The sequence below is a fragment of the Loxodonta africana genome, chromosome 16, assembly GCF_030014295.1.
Source record: "Loxodonta africana isolate mLoxAfr1 chromosome 16, mLoxAfr1.hap2, whole genome shotgun sequence".
Taxonomy (NCBI): Eukaryota; Metazoa; Chordata; class Mammalia; order Proboscidea; family Elephantidae; genus Loxodonta; species Loxodonta africana.
Window position 1 is genome coordinate 59,755,083 of NC_087357.1, and position 21,830 is coordinate 59,776,912.

The 21,830-nt window shown below is 37.7% G+C and overlaps 1 protein-coding gene across 1 annotated transcript in view; it reads left to right on the forward strand.

Annotated features, from left to right (window-relative positions):
* The window catches only part of ARID5B (AT-rich interaction domain 5B), a 200,918-nt gene that overhangs the window by 30,027 nt on the left and 149,061 nt on the right, over positions 1-21,830 (forward strand). The window contains exon 3 of the mRNA XM_003409283.4: positions 4,456-4,681. Within this exon, the coding sequence (XP_003409331.2) occupies positions 4,456-4,681 (226 nt within the window). The remainder of the gene's footprint in view (positions 1-4,455; positions 4,682-21,830) is intronic.

Genomic DNA, 21,830 nt, shown 5'->3' on the forward strand with positions numbered 1-21,830 from the left:
TTGACTCATTTTTGAACTCATTTTAAATTTAGAGCAAAGTTTCTATAGCTCCTATAAGTGGAAAGTCAGTACCAATTTCCATAAATAAAAGGAAACCACAAAAATGAATATGCAATGAGTAATTTAGTATGTTAAAATTTTTTTTACCATGAACCATCTAAAGTCACCCTCTGCATGCCACACTTTGCAAAAAACCAATATATAGGAATAAGGGCAATGACAATGATTACCAGCACTGACATAGCACTTCATTTATGTCAACCCATTTAATCCTATGACTACAGTAAGAGGTTGTTGTGGCTAGGTGCCATGGAGTTGGTTCCAACTCGTAGTGACCCCGTGTACAACGGAACAAAACACTGCCAGATCCTGCACCATCCTCACAATCATTGCTGTGTTTTAGCCCATTGTTGCAGCCACTGCATCAATCCATCTTGTTGAAGGTCTTCCTCTTTTTTGCTGACCCTCACCTTTATCAAGCATGATGTCCTTCTCCAGGGACTGGTCCCTCTTGATAAAATGTCCAAAGTACAAGAGATAAGGTCTTGTCATTCTTGCTTATAATGAGCATTCTGGCTACACTTCTTCCAAGACATATTTGTTCTTCTGGCAGTCCATGCTATATTCAATAATTTTTGCCAATACCGTAATTCTAATGCATCACTTCTTTGGTCTTCCTTATTCATCATCCAGCTTTTCCAGGCATGTGAGGTGAGTGAAAATACCATGGCTTGGGTCAGGCGCACTTTAGTCCTCAAGGTGATATCGTGGGTTTTTAACGCTTAAAAGGATCTTTTGCAGCAGATTTTCCCAATGCAATATGTCGTTTGATTTCTTGACTGCTGCTTCCTTGGGTGTTGATCATGGATGCAAGTAAAATGAAATCCTTGACAACTTCAATGTTTTCTCCATTTATCATGATGTTGCTTATTGGTCTAGTTGTGAGGATTTTTGTTTTCTTTATGTTGAGGTATAACCCATACTGAAGGCTATGGTCTTTGATCTTCATCAGTAAGTGCTTCAAGTCCTCTTTACTTTCGGCAAGCAAAGTTGTGTCATCTGCATATCATAGGTCGTCTGCATATTACATCCAGTCCTGATGCTGTGTACTTCTTTATGTAGTCCAGCTGGATTGTAAGAGGTAGATACTATTATTATTCCTTTTTTACATCCATAAAGAAAAAAAGAGTTGAAGCACAGAGAGGTTAATGAAGTTGTCCAATGTTTCTTAGATAGTAAGTTGCAGAGCTAGGATTTGAACCCAGGCAGTCTGCTAGTCTGCTCCAGAGTTCTGGAAGACTACACTTTACCAAATAGGAAACATAGATTCTTGTCTAAATTCTGCCAGAAGTTGGCATTAGGACATGTCACTGAATCTCATTGTCCTCAACAATAAAGTAAGGGATATGGAATAAATCAGGGTATGCAAGTTCAAATGTTTGGTACCTACTCAGGGGCCAGGCAAGAGAGAGAAATGTGGAATGACTCTAGGGCAATAGGAAGTGGTGGGGACTGTCACAAACTAGGCGCCTCATGTTTTCCAAAGCAGGCAACTACTACTCAGTTTCAACTTGTTTTTTGACTTTTAGCATGCCAGACACCCCCATTCCATTTTTAAGAGAAGGGGGAAATCTGGATATATTTGTGTAAAATTTCCCAATTTTTAGAATACTTGAAGAAGCTGACCATGCAAGTGGACGGAGTGGTTTGTGACTTCTAAATAGGTGCTCTCCTCTGACTTAGAGAATGTCATGATTGAATGAGCTCTTTTTTGTACAGTGATAGAAACGAAATCCAAATTACAGAAATAGTCTAAAACAGTGATGAAAGGAGATATAGACTTAGAAAGTATCTCAACACAGCCTACATAAATATTGATTATGCGCTAGGTTAATTGAAAAGCCAAGGTACATTAATAGAATAATAAAGTGTATTTCCATGTGTTCTTTTTATGTTGCCTTAGATTAAATCAGGAATATTTATCCAGGGCTAGTTCTCAGTTTGCAGAGAGCTAATGTAATCATGAGATGAGCTTATTGAAATTCTTTTCTTAGACATAGAGACTTGCCCAAGAATGGTGAGTATTAGGAACTTTAGTCAGCACTTACTCAGAATAGTAAATACGAACATGTGATTTACGCCATTGTGTGTACAAAGTAATGTTTCCTGAGACTTTTTCTATCTGTGTGTTGGCTGTTTTGTTTCTTGGATTGGTTTGTTGTTTCTCCCTCCTCTGCTTATCAGATTTCCTTCTAAATCCTGGCATTTGAGAGTGTTGCAGGGCCAGTTCCTCTGTCAATCTGTAATAAAACATACTGGTGGTTTCACAATTAATCCAAACTTGGGTTTATGGTTTATGCATGTTTATGTGAATTCCTGCATTTATTTTTATGTATGTGTGTATATTCAGAAAGGTCTGTTGAAGAGAGAGAAAGAAAGAGAAGAAGAAGCAGAAATCTATAGACTGAATCGTGAAAGATGGGTTTATTCATCAGTGACATCGTAAGAATTGTATTTTGTCTTGGTTAATAAACTGTTTGGCAGGAGTTGTAAGCCAGCCAGAGCTAGTCATGCCATTTCTTGGAAAAGATCTGAAGCAACTGGTAATTGAAATGATAATCATTTGATCATAGTTAGAGCTATTTGAAAATAACACTCATCTCCAAACTTGTCTAGTCTAGGGAACCATATTTGGTAACCATATTGCCAAATTCTGTCTTTCCTAATGCTGAGACTTATATACCGTGATACTTAATTATTTTCCAGTACATTCTAAACTTGATTTCTGGTGTGCCCTATCTAGAAGTTGTTCCCATATGCTTTGAAACAATACCCAGGCTGAATTTTTATTCTGACATTTCATAATCACCATGTAATAGTTATAAAATGCATGACGACTACAGAGCTTTTATTTCAAGAGGATGGTGTAGTGAAACGGAGTGAAATCATCCGTTGAAAGGTACTTTGTAGTCAGCTCCATTGTTTATAGAGTATTGAAGTTTTTTCATGAGCAGAGGATAAAAACAGTTTCCACTGTGTCTCCCATTTAGTAGAAGTTCATATTTAATCATGATAAGGGGAAGGATTCCATTACGCAAGTTTTAGTTTTCATTTTTGATAGAGTATTTATTATTTTGCTGCTGCTTAACAAACTTTCTACTCAGAAGCAGCTTGGAGCTGGATGAGGAAAAATGAAATTTTAGATCCTACATTCAAACATTAAAAAAACACTAAATCTAGGGCTTCTTACTGTACGAAGCTTATCTTAATAAACTCTTTTTTGTTTGCTTTGGAGTAGTGTGTGAGGTGGTGTGTGTGGGGGGTGAGGGAGGAAGAAAGAGTCATGTTTAACAGCAAAATTAGCCAAATCCGTTGTGAATTCTTTTGTTTAATAGCTTCGAGACATCTTCCTCTTGTTGTTTGTCAAAAAAGTATTTCTAAGATTTTGTAAACTTAGGGGTTTTCACAGTTAAGCTTTCTTCAGAAATGTGAAGTAAAAAGAAATGAAAGAAGTCAATTCAAGTTGAAATGTCAAATGCTTCAAATAATTTAGCTTAAAACCAGAGAGATGATCTTTTTAAGCCTTTTCCAAAGAATCTTCTGGTGAGGGGCCTCTTTTGTTCCATGTGTGGATATCTATTAAATATTTTGTGGGATTAATTCTGAGTCAGAAAAGTTGGTTGTTTCCTGGAAGCAATTAGAGATGCTTAAAATTAAAATTTATGATCCATAGGAGAAAAGTTTCAACTACTTTTCTTAGATTCAAAGGCTTTCTCCTCACTCACCCTTTCCCCTTACCCCAAATGTATTAAAAGGAAAAGTCAGTTCATTTCTCAACTTACAAAGTTTTGAAGAAACATGAGAACGTGTAAGTTTCTTTCTTTCTTTCACATAACATTTATAAAGTATTTCTTTTGGGATTACATCACAGTTTTATTTAATTTTTAGGAAAAAAGTTAAATTCAATATTTGTGTATAAGCCAAGGGAAAATGTACCATAAACATAGGAATTTTGGGGTGAGTCAGAGTTCCAAGAATCCCAGATTTACTTAGACCCTTTCTACAGAGACAGGCTAACCATTAGTCATCTAGCTCTCACTTTTTACATTTACAATTAATTGCACCTAAAAAATTAGCTTCCACCCAAGTGGTCAAATAGAGAAAGCTTTGGCAACTAGTGCTGAAAAATGGCTATTAGAATTATTGCTCTGTTTTTGGATACTTTCTAGTCATGTAGCAAATACATCATATAAATTATTCCCTAACTAAACAACCAACAGTGAAAAACCATAGGAAGAATTGAGTTATTGGTGATTCTCTGTCACTCGAAAATACAATGTCTGCTAGCATAAGGTTCAACAACTTGAATGGTATTTTCAGTGGAATCTATTGAAAAGTTGTCATTTACCTGACTCACAAATAATGTTTTTTTTTTTCCCCAACCACTTCTTATAGGATGAAGTTATTGCAGTTTCCGAAAAGGTGATTGTGAAGCTTGAAGACCTGGTCAAATGGGTCCATTCTGATTTCTCCAAGTGGAGATGTGGCATCCATGCTGGGTCTATGAAAACTGAGGTCTTGGGGAGGAACGGACAGAAGGAGGCTCTGCTGAAGTACAGGCACTCAACCCTCAACAGTGGACTCAACTTCAAAGACGTTCTCAAGGAAAAGGCTGATCTTGGTAAATATAATTTTGGCTTCTAAATCTAATGCTTAGGCATGTATAATGACCTACTTTTTTGTTATAGATTTTTCTGGAAACCCTGTCCAATGTACATAATGTCTTTAACCTGAAAAGAACCTAAGAATATATATGGACAGATGGCTGGGTGGCTAAGGGATGGGCGTTGTCTGTTACATTTATAAAGCCTTCTATGTGTGGAGCCCTGTGCTGGATACAGGGTGATATAACCCATAGCTTCTACGGCAGTATCAAGGGTTAAGACTTAATTAAGGCACCTACAATTGTATTAATGAAGAGTTTAAGTATTTGTTATAAGCAGATACTGTGACACCTATCCATATCATGTCAGAATTTCATGTTTTATGTTAGGTGGAAAGCAAAGTGAAGAAAAGAGATGAGTTACTTGGAGCAAGAGAGCAGCATCAAAGCAGGGGAACCTGCTGGTTGGCAGCTTATGGTATTGGTTTCCCTGTGAGTTTGGCATTCAGTGATTATCAACTAAGCGTTTTTTTCTTCCTTCTTTCTTTTCCACTGTAAGTTTAAAGGAGAACTTGGGCTTCCGAGTAGTCACTTCTGATTGCCATTTGAATCCTGATTCTGCTGCTAACCTAACTGTGTGACCTTGGGCAAATAATTTAACCGCTAAGCCTCAGTTGAGGAGGTCTGGTGGTGCAGTGGTTAAAGCACTTAGCTGCTAACCGAAAGGTCGGTCATTAGAGCTCACTAGCTGCTCCACAGGAGAAAGATGTGGCAGTCTGCTTCTTTAAAGATTATAGCCTTGGAAACCCTGCGGGGTAGTTCTACCCTGTCCTGTAGGGTCTCTATAAGTCAGAATTAACTTGATGGCAACAGGTTTGGTTTGATATGTGTGTGTGTGTGTAAAACTCAGTTTCCCCACCTGTGAAATAGGGGACTTGACAGGGTCATTGTACAACGTAAGCTATAAAGGGTCTAGTACAGTACCTGGCAAATAGGAGGGGCTATTTTTTTCCTTAACCCTTTTTTCTCCAGTGCCTTTTTGTGTCCTTTCCTTGTTTTTTTCTTCCTTCTGGCATTCACTGACTTACTCTTCTAGCATTGCTCAAGACCAAAGTTGTTGACCTCTGATTTAGACTACTTATTTCCTCTTTTGGCAAAGAGGAGCTTCACTTTTAACATATTAAAGCATCTTTTTCTTTCATTCTAGCACAATGCTGATTTTCACAGCTCTATTTTATGCTTCATGGGACAACTTCCTGTTTTGTGGGGTTTTTTTTTTTTTTTTTTTAACCTAGAGCTTAACTATTACAATAAACCTAGGCTGTTAGTTTTAATTGGCATAAAGAGGCTGAAAAACACTCGTAACTGCTTTTGTCCTTCATGTGTTTCTGGTCTGTGATGAGCTGTGCTGTGTTTCAGGATACATTAATATTTTCTTACAGTTTGAGTTTAATAATCAACAGTTTCCTGGCAGCTTTTGGTAGATGTCAGATGGTAATATTTTAGACATGACTGCCTCACGTCAAGTGCACATTTAGAGAAAATTATTAAACTAGTAGTTTTCCTTCTGAAGCCAAAGACCTTTTTTTTTTTTAAAGTAGTCTTCCTCTCTATGACGTTCCACCCCCCAGTTTTGTGAAATGGACAATGACTAGTCTTCTGACGTGAGATAATTCTGAATAATACATCTGGTGCATTTTTTTCCTAATGCCTGATCTAAAGTTGTATTGCCATTGTCTTGTGTTTTCCTTAACATTAAAAACCTCTTTTGTTTGTTTGATTTTTTTTTTTTTTTGAGTTATGGAATATACTGTTACTAACAAAAAACTAAACAGAAAACCCATGGGGGACAAAAGAATGTGTAGATGGTTAAGCTTGATGTCACCCACATAAACAAGAGTATTTATAGCCGTGTCATTTTATATTTAACATCAATACTTTATTAATAAACATGAAAAGAAACCTAATCCCTTATTTCCATCAAAAGATCTAGAGGTTTTGATCTTCTTTAATTATTTAAAAAAAAAAAAAATGCCCATTACTTCTTACAGTTGATTCCACAAGAAAGTGGTGGATTATAGTGAATATTCAAAGTATTTGCAAGTGACTTGACCTAGAAAATCTAGATTGGTGGTTTTTAAATCTAGCTGCTGGTTAGGCTCACCAGGGGACTTTAAAAAATAATACTGATTGCTGAGTCCAGTTTCCACAGACTCTTCATTCAGTAGCCTGAGGCAGGGCCAAGAAGTCTGTACTGATAAAAGGCTTCCCAAGTGATTCCGACTTTTTTGGCCTCATTTGGGAGCCAGCTCTATGGTGGAACGGAAAACAACCAACAGGAGATTTGATTGGGAGGCTTTTCTCTGATGAGCAAGCAACACCATGGACCTCTTTTATTTTTTTTTTAGTGTAAAATACCCCTTTAAGGATAGAATTTGGGGCCTTGAAATTCTACTCAGTTGGTATGAGCTGTGGGGAATTTGAAACAAATAGCTTTTGTAATTGGAATGCACACTGTGTTGTAATAATGTGGAAAGAGAAACAAAAACTTTCCTTAATGTAATGAGTTTCCATTATCTGCCTGATCTAAGGTTTACAAGTCTACATTGTCAGGATTTATACTGGGGAGATGGGGGGGTGTCATTGGCTAGGTAGGTATCCCTGTCCCAGCAACTTTCTCTTCAACCTCTTCCTTTTTCTGTCTGCACCATCAAAATACTTGTTGTCTGTACTTTTCCTTCTACACAGTGGTTTTCTTATCTCCCTTTCTCTTGGTCACACTGAAACCACCTCCAGTACGACATTGTTAATGGACATTCACACACTTAATAGGTTTTTCTTTCTGTAGAACCTTTCCAGCTCCTCATTGTTCTTACCAAAGAAAGAAGATGAACTATGAGATTACTTAAGACCCCCCTCTTTCTTTTTTTCTGGTGGAAGTAAGAAAAGAATGGAAAGATCTCACCTTTCTGAGGATAACATAAAACTCCAATATGTTTTCTTATAACCGAGTCATTTCATCACGTTAAAACATCAATAGTAACAGAGTAATTAGGTTGACTCTTAGAGAAGGGATTTTAAAATATGAAAGCTAATTAAAGAGCTCTTCTTGCTCAGTGTTTAGGTAGAATAAATTCCCTTTAGTCCTAGTTTGTGTCACTTCCTGTCTGTCTCTGAACAGTAGAAAAACAAGAATGTTCTCACAAATGTGTGTCTGCCAACAAATGAATACTCGGCAAAGAGAAGCTCTGCCCCAAATGGCAACTTCCAATAACTGCTCTGATTAAAATCACAACAACCCTTTTCGTTTTTTTAATCCTCTTCCCCCCTCAAGAAATACATTTGGACAATATTTGTGCTTGTCATGTTTGCCTTTTCAAAAAACCTCCGGAGTTTTCACTTCAGATTCGAAATGACTGGTGACTAAAACTACAGATCTAGATAGTGGAAAAACTAATAATCTTAAAAAACATTTCTGAGTTGTGGTGGCGTACACTCATCCCTTTTCCTCCTCTTTGTCCTTTTCAAAGAAAGAAAGTTCAACATGAAACCAATGCAAATTGTAACTTTACTTGGTGAGGTGTTTTACCTTCTTTCAGACTGTTTCATACCAAGGTTTATTGAAGAAAAAGAAGAAAGAAAAAATACCTATGTTAAAATAAAAGGGTTAAGGAATGTATTATTCATAAGCATAATGATCGCAAGAACCTGTTTTTCCAGAAGAATTGGGTTGATTAAATCATTCACTACACAGGCCTCTAGTTATTTATTTTTGTCTTTAGAATTACAGTACTTAGCTTTTGTAATAAAGTGGAGTTGATGTCCTTATTTGGTCTGGCAGTTGGAAATAGTTGAATGAAGAATTATTTCATTTTACGAAATTTTTAGCAACTAAGGAATATAAACACTATCAGTTAAACATAGCAAACTTGCATTTTTTATTCCTTGGGCTATAGTTTGGAAAAAAAAATCAAATTATTTCCTATAACACTGCTTCTTACAGAGTTTCTTTAAGTGAAGTCTGAAAGCTGCAGTGTAAGCCCCGCTGGCCTATAAATATGTCATTATACTTGGACTACATTTATATGCTTCGGATTGTTGTTTAAGCCAAGAAAATATGTCTCTACAGGTTGACTTTTTATTGAAACCCTTTGAGGCATACAACAGAATGTATTTTAGACCAAGGTTATTAAAACAGCATTTTCATTTTTTTGTAGCAGACTCATTGTCAATTATGCTGCCACGAACTGTGGATGGGCAGTTGTGAATGGTTTTATCTCCAAATATGTCTTTAGAAAAAGAAAGAAAAGGTAGAGGAGTCTAAGCTGAAATCGAGAAAAGAGATCAAAAGATTGTGGGTGTGGGTATGGCTGAATTTAATGATGGGGGTTCCCTCAGTTCAATTTCTGTTTCTAAATGCCTATCAAATTGAGAACAAGTAGCTTCCCCAGCCACTTCTGGTGCCGGGACTTTCAGTGTACTTTTGGGAGTAAACAGCATGGTGGTGTTGAAAGAGTGGAGGAGGGGGACCTCAGGAGAATCTGGGCTCTACCTGTATGTCTCTGACTGCCTGGAGAAGTCACTGTGTTTTTACAGCTTCAGTTTCCTTGTGTGTAGAACACCGCATAAGATGGACCTCACTTTATCTCACTGGGTTTTTTAGAAGATAACTGAGAACAAATTAGTTACTATCCATGAAGCATTTGTGATACTGAAGTCTAAGGTGGTATTATCATTGTATTGTCAGAAGGAGGCACAGTATGATAAAAGAGCTCTGTGGTACAATGTTTACAATGTTAGTTTATTTGTCCCTTTTGAATTTCCCTAATCACACGTTCTAGTGATTGACGACAGTCTTACCCTCATTACTGTCTGCCTTAAGACTTGTTGTTAAAGTCCTTCAGGTCCTTGCTTTTTTTTTTTTATCTGTCTGTTGTTGTCTTTTGTTTGTTTATACATGTATAAACAAGGTTGTATCTCAAACACAACCTTTTCCTCCTGAAATTTCTGTAAAAATAAGATGAGCCTTCTGCGGTCAATGGTGTAAGTGGTTAGAAATCGACTGAGGTCTTTGCTTGGAAATTCTGGAGGTCTTGTATTTCAAATGGTTGTTTCAGATCACTTTTCAGTTTGATATGTCCAGCTGCTTCCAGGGGTATGGCTGTGGAAGAGATCTCCTCCCTGTGTCGAAGAAAACAATACAAATATCTCTAATAAGAAGCATGCTAAGCTGTTGACAGTTTGTCATGCTAAAGATTTTTCACTTGAGACTTCTAATGAACTTGCTGGGATTGAAGACATGCTTCTTACTAGGATAATTCTTTCTTCCTTCATTTCCCTCCTTTCTTCCCTCCCTCCCCCTCCCCTTTTTCTTTCTTTCTTTCTTCATAAGTTTATATTTTATATGTGTTAAAGCATCTCATAAGGATATTTATTATTTATATTTTAACTTCCAATGGGCTAGCTATACCATTTTCCTTAATACTGTAATTTGGGAAGTTTCTCATGTGATATATTATTGCATTGTTCTGTTCACGCATATCATAAGGAACCCCTATAAAATAGCCTCCTCACTGAAACAGATTTTGCCTTATAGTATCCTTAACTTTAGGGTAGAAATCATTTACATATGGGGCATTTAAAAAATTGTATTGGTTCTTTCCAAACGATTTTTTCACAAAGTCCTCTAACAGCATTTTTGTGTGTACCATGCATTCTTTAAAGATTCTAATCATAGCACAGTTAGCATTGGAGAAGCACGATGTCCAGTGCCACCATAGCTTCTTCTTCAGGAGGTTGTCTTGTGTCGTTTAAAGCAACAACCCAAAGGACTTTTGAGGAGGGCCAAGTTCACACTTCCAAGAGCTAGCATTCAAGACATTCAAAGCTTTAGAGCAGTCCAGTGATAGGATATTTTCTAAGAAATTGAAAACACATAAGGGAGGTTAGTCCATTTCATTTGTACATTAAAATTCAGCTTGGTCATGTAATAAAATAGTTGAACATTGGGCTGAAATCTCAGTAGAATGAGTGAGTAGAAACTATCCTGACATGCATAGAGGACGCTGAGATTCTGTTAAGGATGATGAAAAATTCAGGAAAGGTTAATGGTGATAGTTGAACACGATATAAGCATAATTAATGTCACTGAGCTGTACTTGTGAAGATTATAGAAATGGCAAGTATTTTGTTACCTACATTGTTACCACAATTTAAAAAAAAAGTGCCTTGAATAAATAGCATTCCTGTATGTTTGCGCTTCAGCTATTCCGGCTAGAGGGAAGTCTTTACAAAATCTAACCATGTCTGAGCCAGCCAGGAGCTAGTCATTGATACTGCTCTCTAGACATTCACGTCGCCATCATTCATGAAGGGGCACTCCAGATTAAGACCCTTTCGTTTGGAATTTCTGTTGACCTGTGCATCTTCCCATGCGTCCTAGAGTGATAAGTGCTTTTCAGGATTCCTGATTTGTGTTCTTTTTTGATGATGGCTTCAAGGTGGACAGTCAACTAAAGAGGAGTTTATTGAATTTAGGAGTTTCATTCTTTTAGAATAGGAGACGTCGGGGAAGATAAAATAGAATGAAATTGGAACTTTTAGTGCTACTTTTAGGATGCAAGTTAGGAGTATTCACTCTTAGATATGATGTATGATTCTCCTCTTACCTTTCTTACAAGATAAGAAACTCATCCTTTTTTTTTTTTGGAGCTTTTCATAGAATTATCAGGCTGGAAGGGGCTGTTAGGGACATTGGGCTAGTAGATGTGTCTTCCTCTCTTACCTCTTAACAGTCTTCAGTTGTCTCTTTACTTACCCAGTTTTTTTAATTCTTCTCCAGGATGTAGCTCCAGAATTCCTTACTATCTGGGTTACTCATCTCAGGACATACTTTGGATATTCTTTTACACAAGTTTACTCACTTACCTTGTAAAAGCTCATCTTTTCTAAGAAACCTAGAACCGGATTAGGAATGGCTTCCAGTGGAGTAGAGGCCATGGTGCATCCATCATGTAGGGCCAGAGCTCTGGGGGCCAGCGTGACATCTTCCGGGGATGATGTGACATTGGCAAAACTGTTAGATTTTCTTCCCTAGAGCTGTATGGCCTTGACTTTTCTACTTCTCAGAACAAAAAAGTGGGGGTTATTATTTAGCATCGGCACCTTCTGAAGTTTAGTTGACTTTTTTTTTTTTAAAAACACAGTAGCATTATCTCTTAAGCACCATTTTTAACTAATACGGCAAAGCCATGATGGTTCAATATTGGTGGTGTGCCTTTTGAGCTCCTGTAGTTCATATAGTTGTATGCTGAAGCATTTAGGGTAGAACTTCCCAAATTATTTTTTGTTTTAATTAAGGTCCATAGTTGAAGACCAGCTTGGTATCTAGTTTGTTTAAGCTTCTCCAACCAAAAAAGATAAAGACCAAATTATCATATATGGCAGTTTAATTCATTATCATCGTGCTAGACTCCAGCTATTCTTCCTTTTTTTTCTTCTGGTGCTTTGTTTTGGACCAGGTATTTTATGGCCACATCTGTGATAAAAGACCATGATGGAGAAGGCAACCAACCCATGTTTTTGTTCCAGCTTCATTAATAAGAAATGTGAATTGTCAAGTAATTATTTGTCTGTGATAGTTACCATCAGATGGAAACATAACCAAAGATGAAGGGATAATTCAGTTGTAACCTAGTTTCCTTGCTACATAAGTATGTAGCCTTTAGTCTCTGGATATATATCTCAGGCCTACTGGAAAAGTCTTTTGGGCAGCCTTGGCTTAATAGAAGCTCATAAATTTCTGCTATCTTGGGTAGATTTGCAAACTTGGCGCAGTAATTCTACTTGCACTTGGTGATAGGAGTGGGTCTACTGTGAAGAACAAGCCTGATTGGTCCCCAGTGGTCTGTTGAATATCTCTTGAAAGTCCAGCCACATCTTAGCTTTTAAAATAAAGTTTGATCCAACAGTTCCTTCCCCTTCTAGTTGGAGGTGCATGATGCTTTTCTTCTCTTTTTGTGTAAATCTAAAATGTTTTTATTTGCCTTCTACCTGTCATCTCTTTAGCCCACCGCATGATTCCTGATGGTAGGCCATTATTATGGCTGTTGGCTCGACAGCATCACCTTGAATATAAAGCACATCCATCCTACATGTGAATTGATGTGGCTTTTCCCAAGGGTATTGTGAACAGATATTTGATTTGGGCATTTAGGTTTAATACTCTTTAGTATTGACACGGATTCTTCTGAACAGCTCGTTTATCTCTTAGAGTACTTGAAACGTGAGGTTTTATTGCAAAACATTAATTTTCCTAAATGTCAAAGATTCACTCCCCTTCTCTCCTCTAACATGATGTGTTTAAGTCTGTAGTTGGTACGGGTCACTGCAGAGGACTGCTGAGGTTTGGACTATTACCCGATTTAAATAAATATATTTATTTAGGACAGATGGAATAATAGCGGGTTCTCAAAGGCTTTGTGAAGTGTTTCTTGCACAGTAGTGGCTGAGCAAATAGTGCTGCTGATCCCAGGCTTTCCTAGTTGCCTAGCCTTGTGCATTTTCATGTAGTACACTGGGATGAAGTGGAATCGTTTTCTTCTTTCCATAGAATACCAGAGCCATGCCTTGCCTCGAACAATCTTCCTTTGGCCCTCCCCAGTGGCTTTTGTTATATTTAATCATTTCCAGTACTTTTTATACTTCTGACCTTCTGTAACTATTAGCTCTCAAGCTGCAGCCACCCCTTCTTCAGTAACCTGTTGTTGTTTTTGCGTGCCGTCTAGGTGATTCCAACTCATAGTGACCCTATATGACGGAGAAGAACTGTCTCATAGGACTTCCTAGGCCATAATCTTTACAGGATGCAATCGCCAGGTCTTTTCTTCCACGGAGTAGCTGCTGGGTTCCAACTGCTGAACTTTTGCTTAGCAACCAAGTGCTTAACCATTGCGGCACCAGGGTTTCTTCTTCAAACTGGATAAAATAACAAATCCTGCAGGAGATCATCCAGTGAACGACCTGTTTAATCCCAGCCTCCATTTCTCTTTTCTTTTAATTTTCTTATTAAATAATTTTAATTGTTATTTTTCTTACTACCAATGTTTTCCGTGTTCATTTTGGAAAATGTAGACAGTGCACACAAACAAAAAGCAGAAAATATAACGCGCTTATTTTCTTGTCACCCAGAAATAACTGCTGTTAGCGTTTATGTTTGTGTCAGTGTATATGAATGTACGTATAGGCAAGAATTCATATGCATACGCTTTTCCCCCGTAAAATAAAGTCTATTGTTTGGGAACCACAGTTTAATTTGTGTAGCTGTATTGTGACTGTGTCTTCATTCTCTAAAATACTCTTCTTTCCCTCTTTTATCTGGCTGCCTGTTGTTTTATTACAGAGGTGTTTCATACTAAGTCTCTACTGTTGAACATTTCGGTTCTTTTGGATTTTGCACAAATTCTGTGAAATTCTGGTAGCTGTGCGCGTATTTATAATTATTTCCTTATACACTAATAGAGGGAGAATTGCTAGCTCAAAGTGCGTACAGAATGTTTATATAGGCTATCTGTCTAACCTTATCTCTTACTACTCTTCAATGTGAACCTTCTGCTTTAGCCTAACTTGTCTAACTGCTTAGTCTTCTTTCTCTTTAACCACATATACCCGCTACTCTGTGTCTCATACTCTTCCGTATGTTGTGAGCAGCTCATTGCCTTTGGCCACCTCTTGGAATGCCCTCTCTGGAACTTTTACCTGTGGCAATTTTCCCTTTTTGAGACTAGCAGTAAGCCGTTGGAACCCTTCTTAGCCATCTAGCTCCTAGATTTGTCCTCCTTTATTAAGCTCTTATCTTATCAGACTTAGTGTCTGTACCACCTTATATATATATACTGCAGTATCTTTTTTTTTATGTGTTTGTCTTATCTTCCCAGTTACAGTCGTAACTGTATAGTGTAGGCATTCTAACTTCAAAGCTATACCTAGTAGGTTAAGTAAACATGGGCCTTTTATCACCAGCCTTCCCTGAAATCTCTGGAGTTCTCTGCTATTAGTCTACCTGACATACCTAGGTACATTTGAAGGTTGATTTGATTCCTTTTACAGGACTTTCTAAGACACCCTCTGGTGGAGGGGATGTCTCATTCGTACCTGGTCAGAGAAAGATCCTACTTGGAGTATTCAGTTGCTGGTTATTCTTGGCCTAATTAGTAATCAGCCACCTATAGACTCATTCTGGGAAAATTATTGAGAGAGCTTTTGAACGTGTTTGAAGCTAGCATGCTAGCCTGAGAGTTTTTGTTGTTGTAGGGGTCCGTGTGTATGTGTGTGTGTGTGTGTGTGTGGGTGGACATTTTACATATTAATACTGGCGTTTATTAATTTCTCCCTTCCTCAAGGGACTGAGTTTCATGTTTCAGGATTATAGCAGTGACAAAAATGTGCAGGGAAAGAAACAAATCCAGACCAGACCTGCTCTGCCTTATCTTTTTATTATCAGCTTGTTTGTAATCTGTCTGTTTTTGAGGTGACAGGTTATTAAGGAGATGGTTTTAGCACGACACCGAATGCTTCTTATTCTCGGCAATTGCACTATTTTAGTCCTTGCCTCCCTTAAAATTGTTACTTGGTCATCATGGTGGAGGATATCCTCCACCTTCCAACTACCCGTTCTACTTCTTTGATTCACAAAGAAAGCATTCTATTAGGTCCTCCAAAAACAATGCTTCGTGCCTGGCCTATTCTCTCAATAAGAAATAAAACATTGTTTTCATAGCAGTGCCGATAATAAGGCAGATTTCAAAGCCTGATGAAACATATACTTTTCTAACAGAGAAAAACCTATAGTTACCTGGCTAATTACCCATCATGTGGTGACTGTGTGTGTAAATACAGGCTTTTCACATGTACAGCCTCTGTGTGGGCTTATATATATGTTTTTAATTGAGAATGCTCATTTAGTTCCCATTGTTTTGTGTTAATGTTTTCAATCAAAGATTTAGAATAATAAGCAAATATGGAAGCTACTATTTTAAGATAGCTTCTTTTTTGACCGCTGTATTAAACCGTTGTAGCCAGTTATGTTGTAGTGAAAATCGCCTGGGCTTTAAAATATGATGCGCCTGGATTCAAATGCTGACTCCATAAGGTGTATGACCTAAAAAGCTTTAATTCTGCTTTGAGTGCTTATTTAAAACACTGAAATTGATTCAGGACGGAATAAGCCGTGGTCTCAGTTCTCTTGGAGTCCAGAAAACCTTCAGGATTATTTTGAAGTGCTTTTAATGTTATTATTTTTTTTTAATTCAGTTTTTTTAATGCTAGAATTTACCTAAGTCTGTATTGTTTTGCAGACCATCTGCTTTTTACTTCCTTTGATCACTCTTATATCGTAATTGACAGTTGATCTTAGTTGGTTAAAAAATTCGTGCCGGGAATTCAAAATGTGCCTTGGGATATCAGATGTGAAATAATTGCTGACCTCACCTGATGCCTATCTGGCTGTGAACTGGCTGTTTTGCAGTTTACCAGCTGCTCTGCGGTAGAAAAGATCTGGAGGTCTGCTCCCATAAAGATTACAGTTTAGGAAACTCTGGGGGGCAGTTCTGCCGTGTCACATGATGTGGCAATGCATCGAAAATGACTCAAGGGCACCCGATAGCAGTGACGTGGGTAGGTGTGTGAATGTGCTTGCGTGTTTGTGAGATGACCCAAACCGGAAATCTCTTTTGTCCTTGTGGTGTTTAGTTTTAAAAAAAAAAAAAAAACCACACTGATGTGGCCACAGTTTTGTGTGCTGTTTTCTCTTGGAGGTTATGAATGAGAATTTTCAGTGTGTGTCAGGATAGCCTGGGTTAAGCTGCAGTAACAAATATCTTTGAAATCTCAGTAGTTTAACACAACAAAGGCTTACTTCTTGTTAATGCAAAGTTCATTGTGACGTACAAGGCTCTATAGAACCGTTCTCTGTAATGGCTCGGCATTGGATCCTCATATCAACTCATGCTTCCATCCTCACATAGGAAGTGGAAAAGGCGGGGGGGGGGGTTAAATACCAGTGTGTTCACACTCACTAGTAACATGTACCGTTTTCACTCACATGGCATTGATCAATGAAATTATTAATTTCATGGCCATGTCTTACTTCCAAAAGGTGAGGATATACAATCCTACAACCTTCTTGGAAGGAGAAAGCAATTCGATGTTAGTGAACATTGGTAAACATCCGCCACATGCATTTAGGATAATGGTAAATCTCACAGAATCATAAAATCTCAGGGTTGAAAGGAACTACGGGTAATCTGATTGCAAGATTGATGTTTTGACACCTTTCCCTCACTTACTCGTTCTTAAATGGCTTCTGCAGAAATCTCAGTTTGTTGACTGTTGAATATTTGATGGGAGTCATCACTTTATGAGGCAATCTCATTCCATCTTTGATCCATAGTATTAACTTTGTACTGTTGTTTCTGCCAATGTTTTGTTCGGTTGTACATAAGATCGCCATGAGTCAGAGCCAACGCCATGGCAACTAGGAACAATTGTTCCTAGTTCTATTCTTATAAAGGAACAAATCCAATTTTTCCTGCTATTGATATCCTTTCCAATATTTGAAAATACTTGCCAGCCTTCTCACCTCTTTCTGCACCCACTCCCAAGTTTTTCCTTTCCAGTTCAGATACCAACATCTCCAGTCCCACATCCCTTATATGGTGTGATTTCTAGTTCCTCTCCTTTCTAGTGACCCTTACCTAAATAAATCTAACCTTTCCCTGTCATTCTCAAATTATAACTATATTGTCAGTATTGAGAGAAGTGATACTTCAACCTAGTTTTTCTCCATAATTTTACTTTTCGTACAATACCTGTAAGAATTTAAAGCATACAGAAGTGTAAGTCCTACTTTATTTCCTTCCCAGTTTTACTCCTTTTCCCATAAGCAACAGATTGCTTACACTGGTGATTATTCCTCCAGTTTTCTGTGTGTGTGTGTGTGTAAATTGTTTTGCTTTAAAAAGAGGATCTTACTGTGTGTGTTATTTTACGGCTTGTTCTTATCAGTGTTTAACAGAAGGCCTAGGACTATGCTGCCCAGTATGACAGCCACTACCTACCTGTAGACATGGAGCACTTGAAATGCGGCTCCTGCGATGAAGAGATTGAATTTTACTTAATTTCAGTCAATTTAAGTTTAAAGTTAAAATGTGAAGCAGTGTAAAATAATTTTTTTGTTGACAATAACTTTATTGTTTTGGTGAGGCTACATCTTACTTTAACTGTTGAATATTCAGCATGCAAATCAGATGTACTATAAGCATAAAATAACGCACAGGACTTTAAAAATTTCACCCCTAAAATAATATAAAATAGGTCATTAATAATTTTTATTTAGATGACATGTTGAAATAATATTTTGATGTAAATAACATTGATATTGTAATTAATTTCACCTTTTCTTTTTTATTTCTTTTTGACGTAGCTACTAGAAAATTTTAAACTGTGTCTGTGGTTCGCATTGTATTTTTATGTTGGACCAGGCTGACCTAGAGAGATTTGGGCAGCTGTGATGTTTAGCCAAACTTTTTTATTTTGAAGTGGGATCACTGTTTGTGTACTGAGTGCTAATAAGGCCAGGGCACTATACTTGCTGTTGAAGGAACACGAAGATGAAAGAGACCTGGTCCCTGCCCTCAGGAACACACAGCGTGGCAGGGCAGATAGACATAGCTGTATATTATAAGGTGTGCATGAAGCTGCAAGCAAAGTGTACTGGGAGCAGGGAAGAAGGTCTCTGAATACATGTCTTGCCTGTGAGCAAGCTCGTAAATGCTTACAGAGCAGGCAGGCGTTGTGACTCCTGTTTCTTTGGCAGTCGTTTCATATATATATCATTGTTAGATAACTGGGGAGATTCCCATCCCATGTGATCTTCCTATTCCACCAGGGTATTAGTGGAAATGAAGAATCTCATGGTCATCTCTCTCCTAGGTCTTCTTTTTGAAAATCTATAGATCCAGCTAAGAATTTGGGCTTAGTTCAATCTTGGCTTTCTAGATGGAAATTCTGTGCTTGATGTTAAATGTTGACCTTTCGCTGCTTCTGGTAAATACATGGTACTGTAGTTCATACCAAGCCTGTTTCGTTAGCAGAAGAAACAGGTATATTGCATGTTTCTCATTGCAATTCCTAACATTCTGCCAAAGCTTTAGCATTTCTGCCCAGGAAGTTTTCTGAGATGTTGAAGGGAAGATCATTAAGCTTAAGGTTCTTTCTTGATTCACTTGGATGTATTAAGTTTTGTTTTATAACTGTGAAGACTTTTCATGCCTACCAATGCGTGCTTTGGCAATAAATGAATACCAGTTGAATCTCAAAATGTTAAATTTTATCCTTTCATTAAATGTCCTTGATTCATCAAAGCAATATTTTCATATTGTATTTTTAGAGCATAACCTATAAGTGAAGAAAAAAAGTTAACAATTTTAGATGGGAAATGATAGAACTTTTCCATGAAAATGTCAAGTTTCTGCCTTGTTCCATTATTCATAGTTACAAATGGGGCTAGTGTTGATCAATCAAATCAATATATAAAGCAGTTTCTCCCAAAGGCAATGTTAGTGTTAGATCTCACAAAATCAGACAGTTCACCATTGGCTGCTTAGAATCCCCCCATCATATCTCCATTCCAGGAGAGAAGGTAGGGGTATACTAAGACATAAATACTGGAGAGAGAGAGTTCAGGGTTTGGCAGGAGGTGTGCAATAATTATCATCCCCCCACTCCTCTCATAAAAATGTAACCTGGACCATAAGGCAAGTGCCTTAATGTTCTGCTAGGAAATCATCTAAAACATCAGTTCTCAATTAAGAACCCATGGCTAAATGACAAGAGCAACTTGAAAGATTAGATAGGAACCTTAGAGGGCAGTGAATTTATGTTAGTGGGGGAGGACCAACTCAGAAAAGGAGAGCGAGAATGTTTGCACAACTCCAAGAATGCAATGAGTGTCGCTAAATGGTGCATAGAAACCAGAAACTACTGAATTAGTGTATGTTTTGTTGTGTATATTCTCAACAACAACAAAATAAATACAATTATATATATTTAAAAAATGGGATACGTTTTTGTGGGAATGTACTTCTCCCTGCCATATCTATATGCAGAATTTTGTGTGTAAGTAAAAACGTATACGTTTTCTCAGGAGTTCATTCATAGCATTCATCTGATTCAGTAAGAGATGTATAAAGATAAAAAGATTATGAGTTACTATTTAAAAATCCTTGATTTTCAGTGAAAAAAAAAATTTAACCTTCCCAAAAAACACCCCTCAAGAATTTCAGCTAAATATTATGTCTTATCTTTCCATGATAGTCTCTGTACATGTAACAGGGAGCACAGATAATTGGATTCGTCTGTTCTAGTGATACTTAAAGGAGTCTCTGAGAGTGGTGCAAATGGTTAATATGCTTGGCTGCCTGACGAAAATTTGGAGGTTTGAGTCTACCCAAAGGTACCTCAGAAGAAAGGCCTGGTGATCTATTTCTGAAAAATCAGCCATTGAAAACTGTATGGTGCACACACAGTTCTCCTATGACACACATGGAGTTTCGATGAGTCACAACTGACTTGACAGCAACTGGTTGGAGTAGTGCTTAACCTTTGGTCCTGGCATAAATGATTTCGAGAAGATAAGGATACCATGGAACCTCTTCCCCAGAACATTTTTATATCCACAAAATTTGAATGACACCTTAGGACATTCTCAAACACCCTTCTGAAACATGTGCTCTTGGTTAAGGATTGTGGGCTGACTCCCTTTAAAGAAAAAATCACCGTGCTATGAAGAAGAAAAACAAGGATGTGCGTCCACCTGCAAGGATTAGTGGTATTCCACTTTCAGATATGAGGGCTTCTGTTTTTCGTACTCTAGAGGGAAGGAAAGGCATGCCTCTGTCATCTCATACATTTCTCTCTTATATTTGCCGATTAGAAATTTTGATAGAAGGAATGGAAAATAGGTTAATCTCGTTTTCTACCACCTATAGTCTGGATATGCTGTGTACATGTTGTGTTTTTATTAGTTACTTCCTCTCTAAAGTGATCGAGGGAAACATGCAACATTAGGAAGCCCTATGAAAAACTCTTTTTGGTAAAGTTGTTGCTAGTTTTTAATTGCCATGGAGTTAGTTCTGACTCATGGCAACCCCATGTGTTACAGAGTAGAGCTGTTCCACAGGGTTTTCTTGGCTTTGGTATTGCATTGGTTAAAGTGCTCAGCTGCTAACCTAAAGGTTGGTGGCTTGAACCCACCAGTCATTCTGGAGGGGAAAGATGTGGCTGTCTGCTTCTGTAAAGATTAAACCCAAACCAAACCCATTGCTGTTGAGTTACAGCCTTGGAAACCTTAAGGGAGAAGTTCTGCTCTGTCTTATATGGCCGCTATGAGTCAGAATTGATTGGATGGCAATGGCTTTTATGGGTAATCTTAACTGGAAGCAGATCGCCAGGACTTTTCTTCTGCACTAATGCTGAATGGGTTTGAATTGCCAACCTTTAGGTTGGCAGTTGAGGGCAAACCGTTTGTGCCACCCACAAAGTAGAACATGCTTTTCTAAGGTTTAGATTTTATATGTCAGGTTTTCATAAAATGAGGCCTGCCTAAGAGTTCTGTCGAAAGCCAGATTGTTAAAAGTCAAATTGACTCAGTAGCCACGCCAACAGCAGTATGTTTATCAGGGTGAAACAGTCTCATGCTCAGTATCCTAAATATTTATAAAATAATGACTTTTGGGGACCTCTGCATGTTGTTTATGGTTCTAAATTGGGCACATTTTCAGGGAGTATTCATTGAAGCCCAAGACGGGAGACCTTTTTTCCTCTGATCAAGATTCCATTTGCTCTTCACTAAACTACTTAAAGGAAAGAGAATGAAGCCCCCTCCCCCTATATATTGTCTGGGATGTAATAAGTGCTCAGTACATGTGTTAGATGAATGACTAGACTTTAGATCTTATACCTAGAGGCAGCATAACATAGGGTAAGAACTTGAACTTGAACCCTGGGTCCCCAATTTCTAGCCTCAGTTTCAGCTTTCTCATTGTAAAATGGATATAATAATTCTTACCTTATCTTGTTTCGAAGATTTAATAACATACTGAATTCCAGG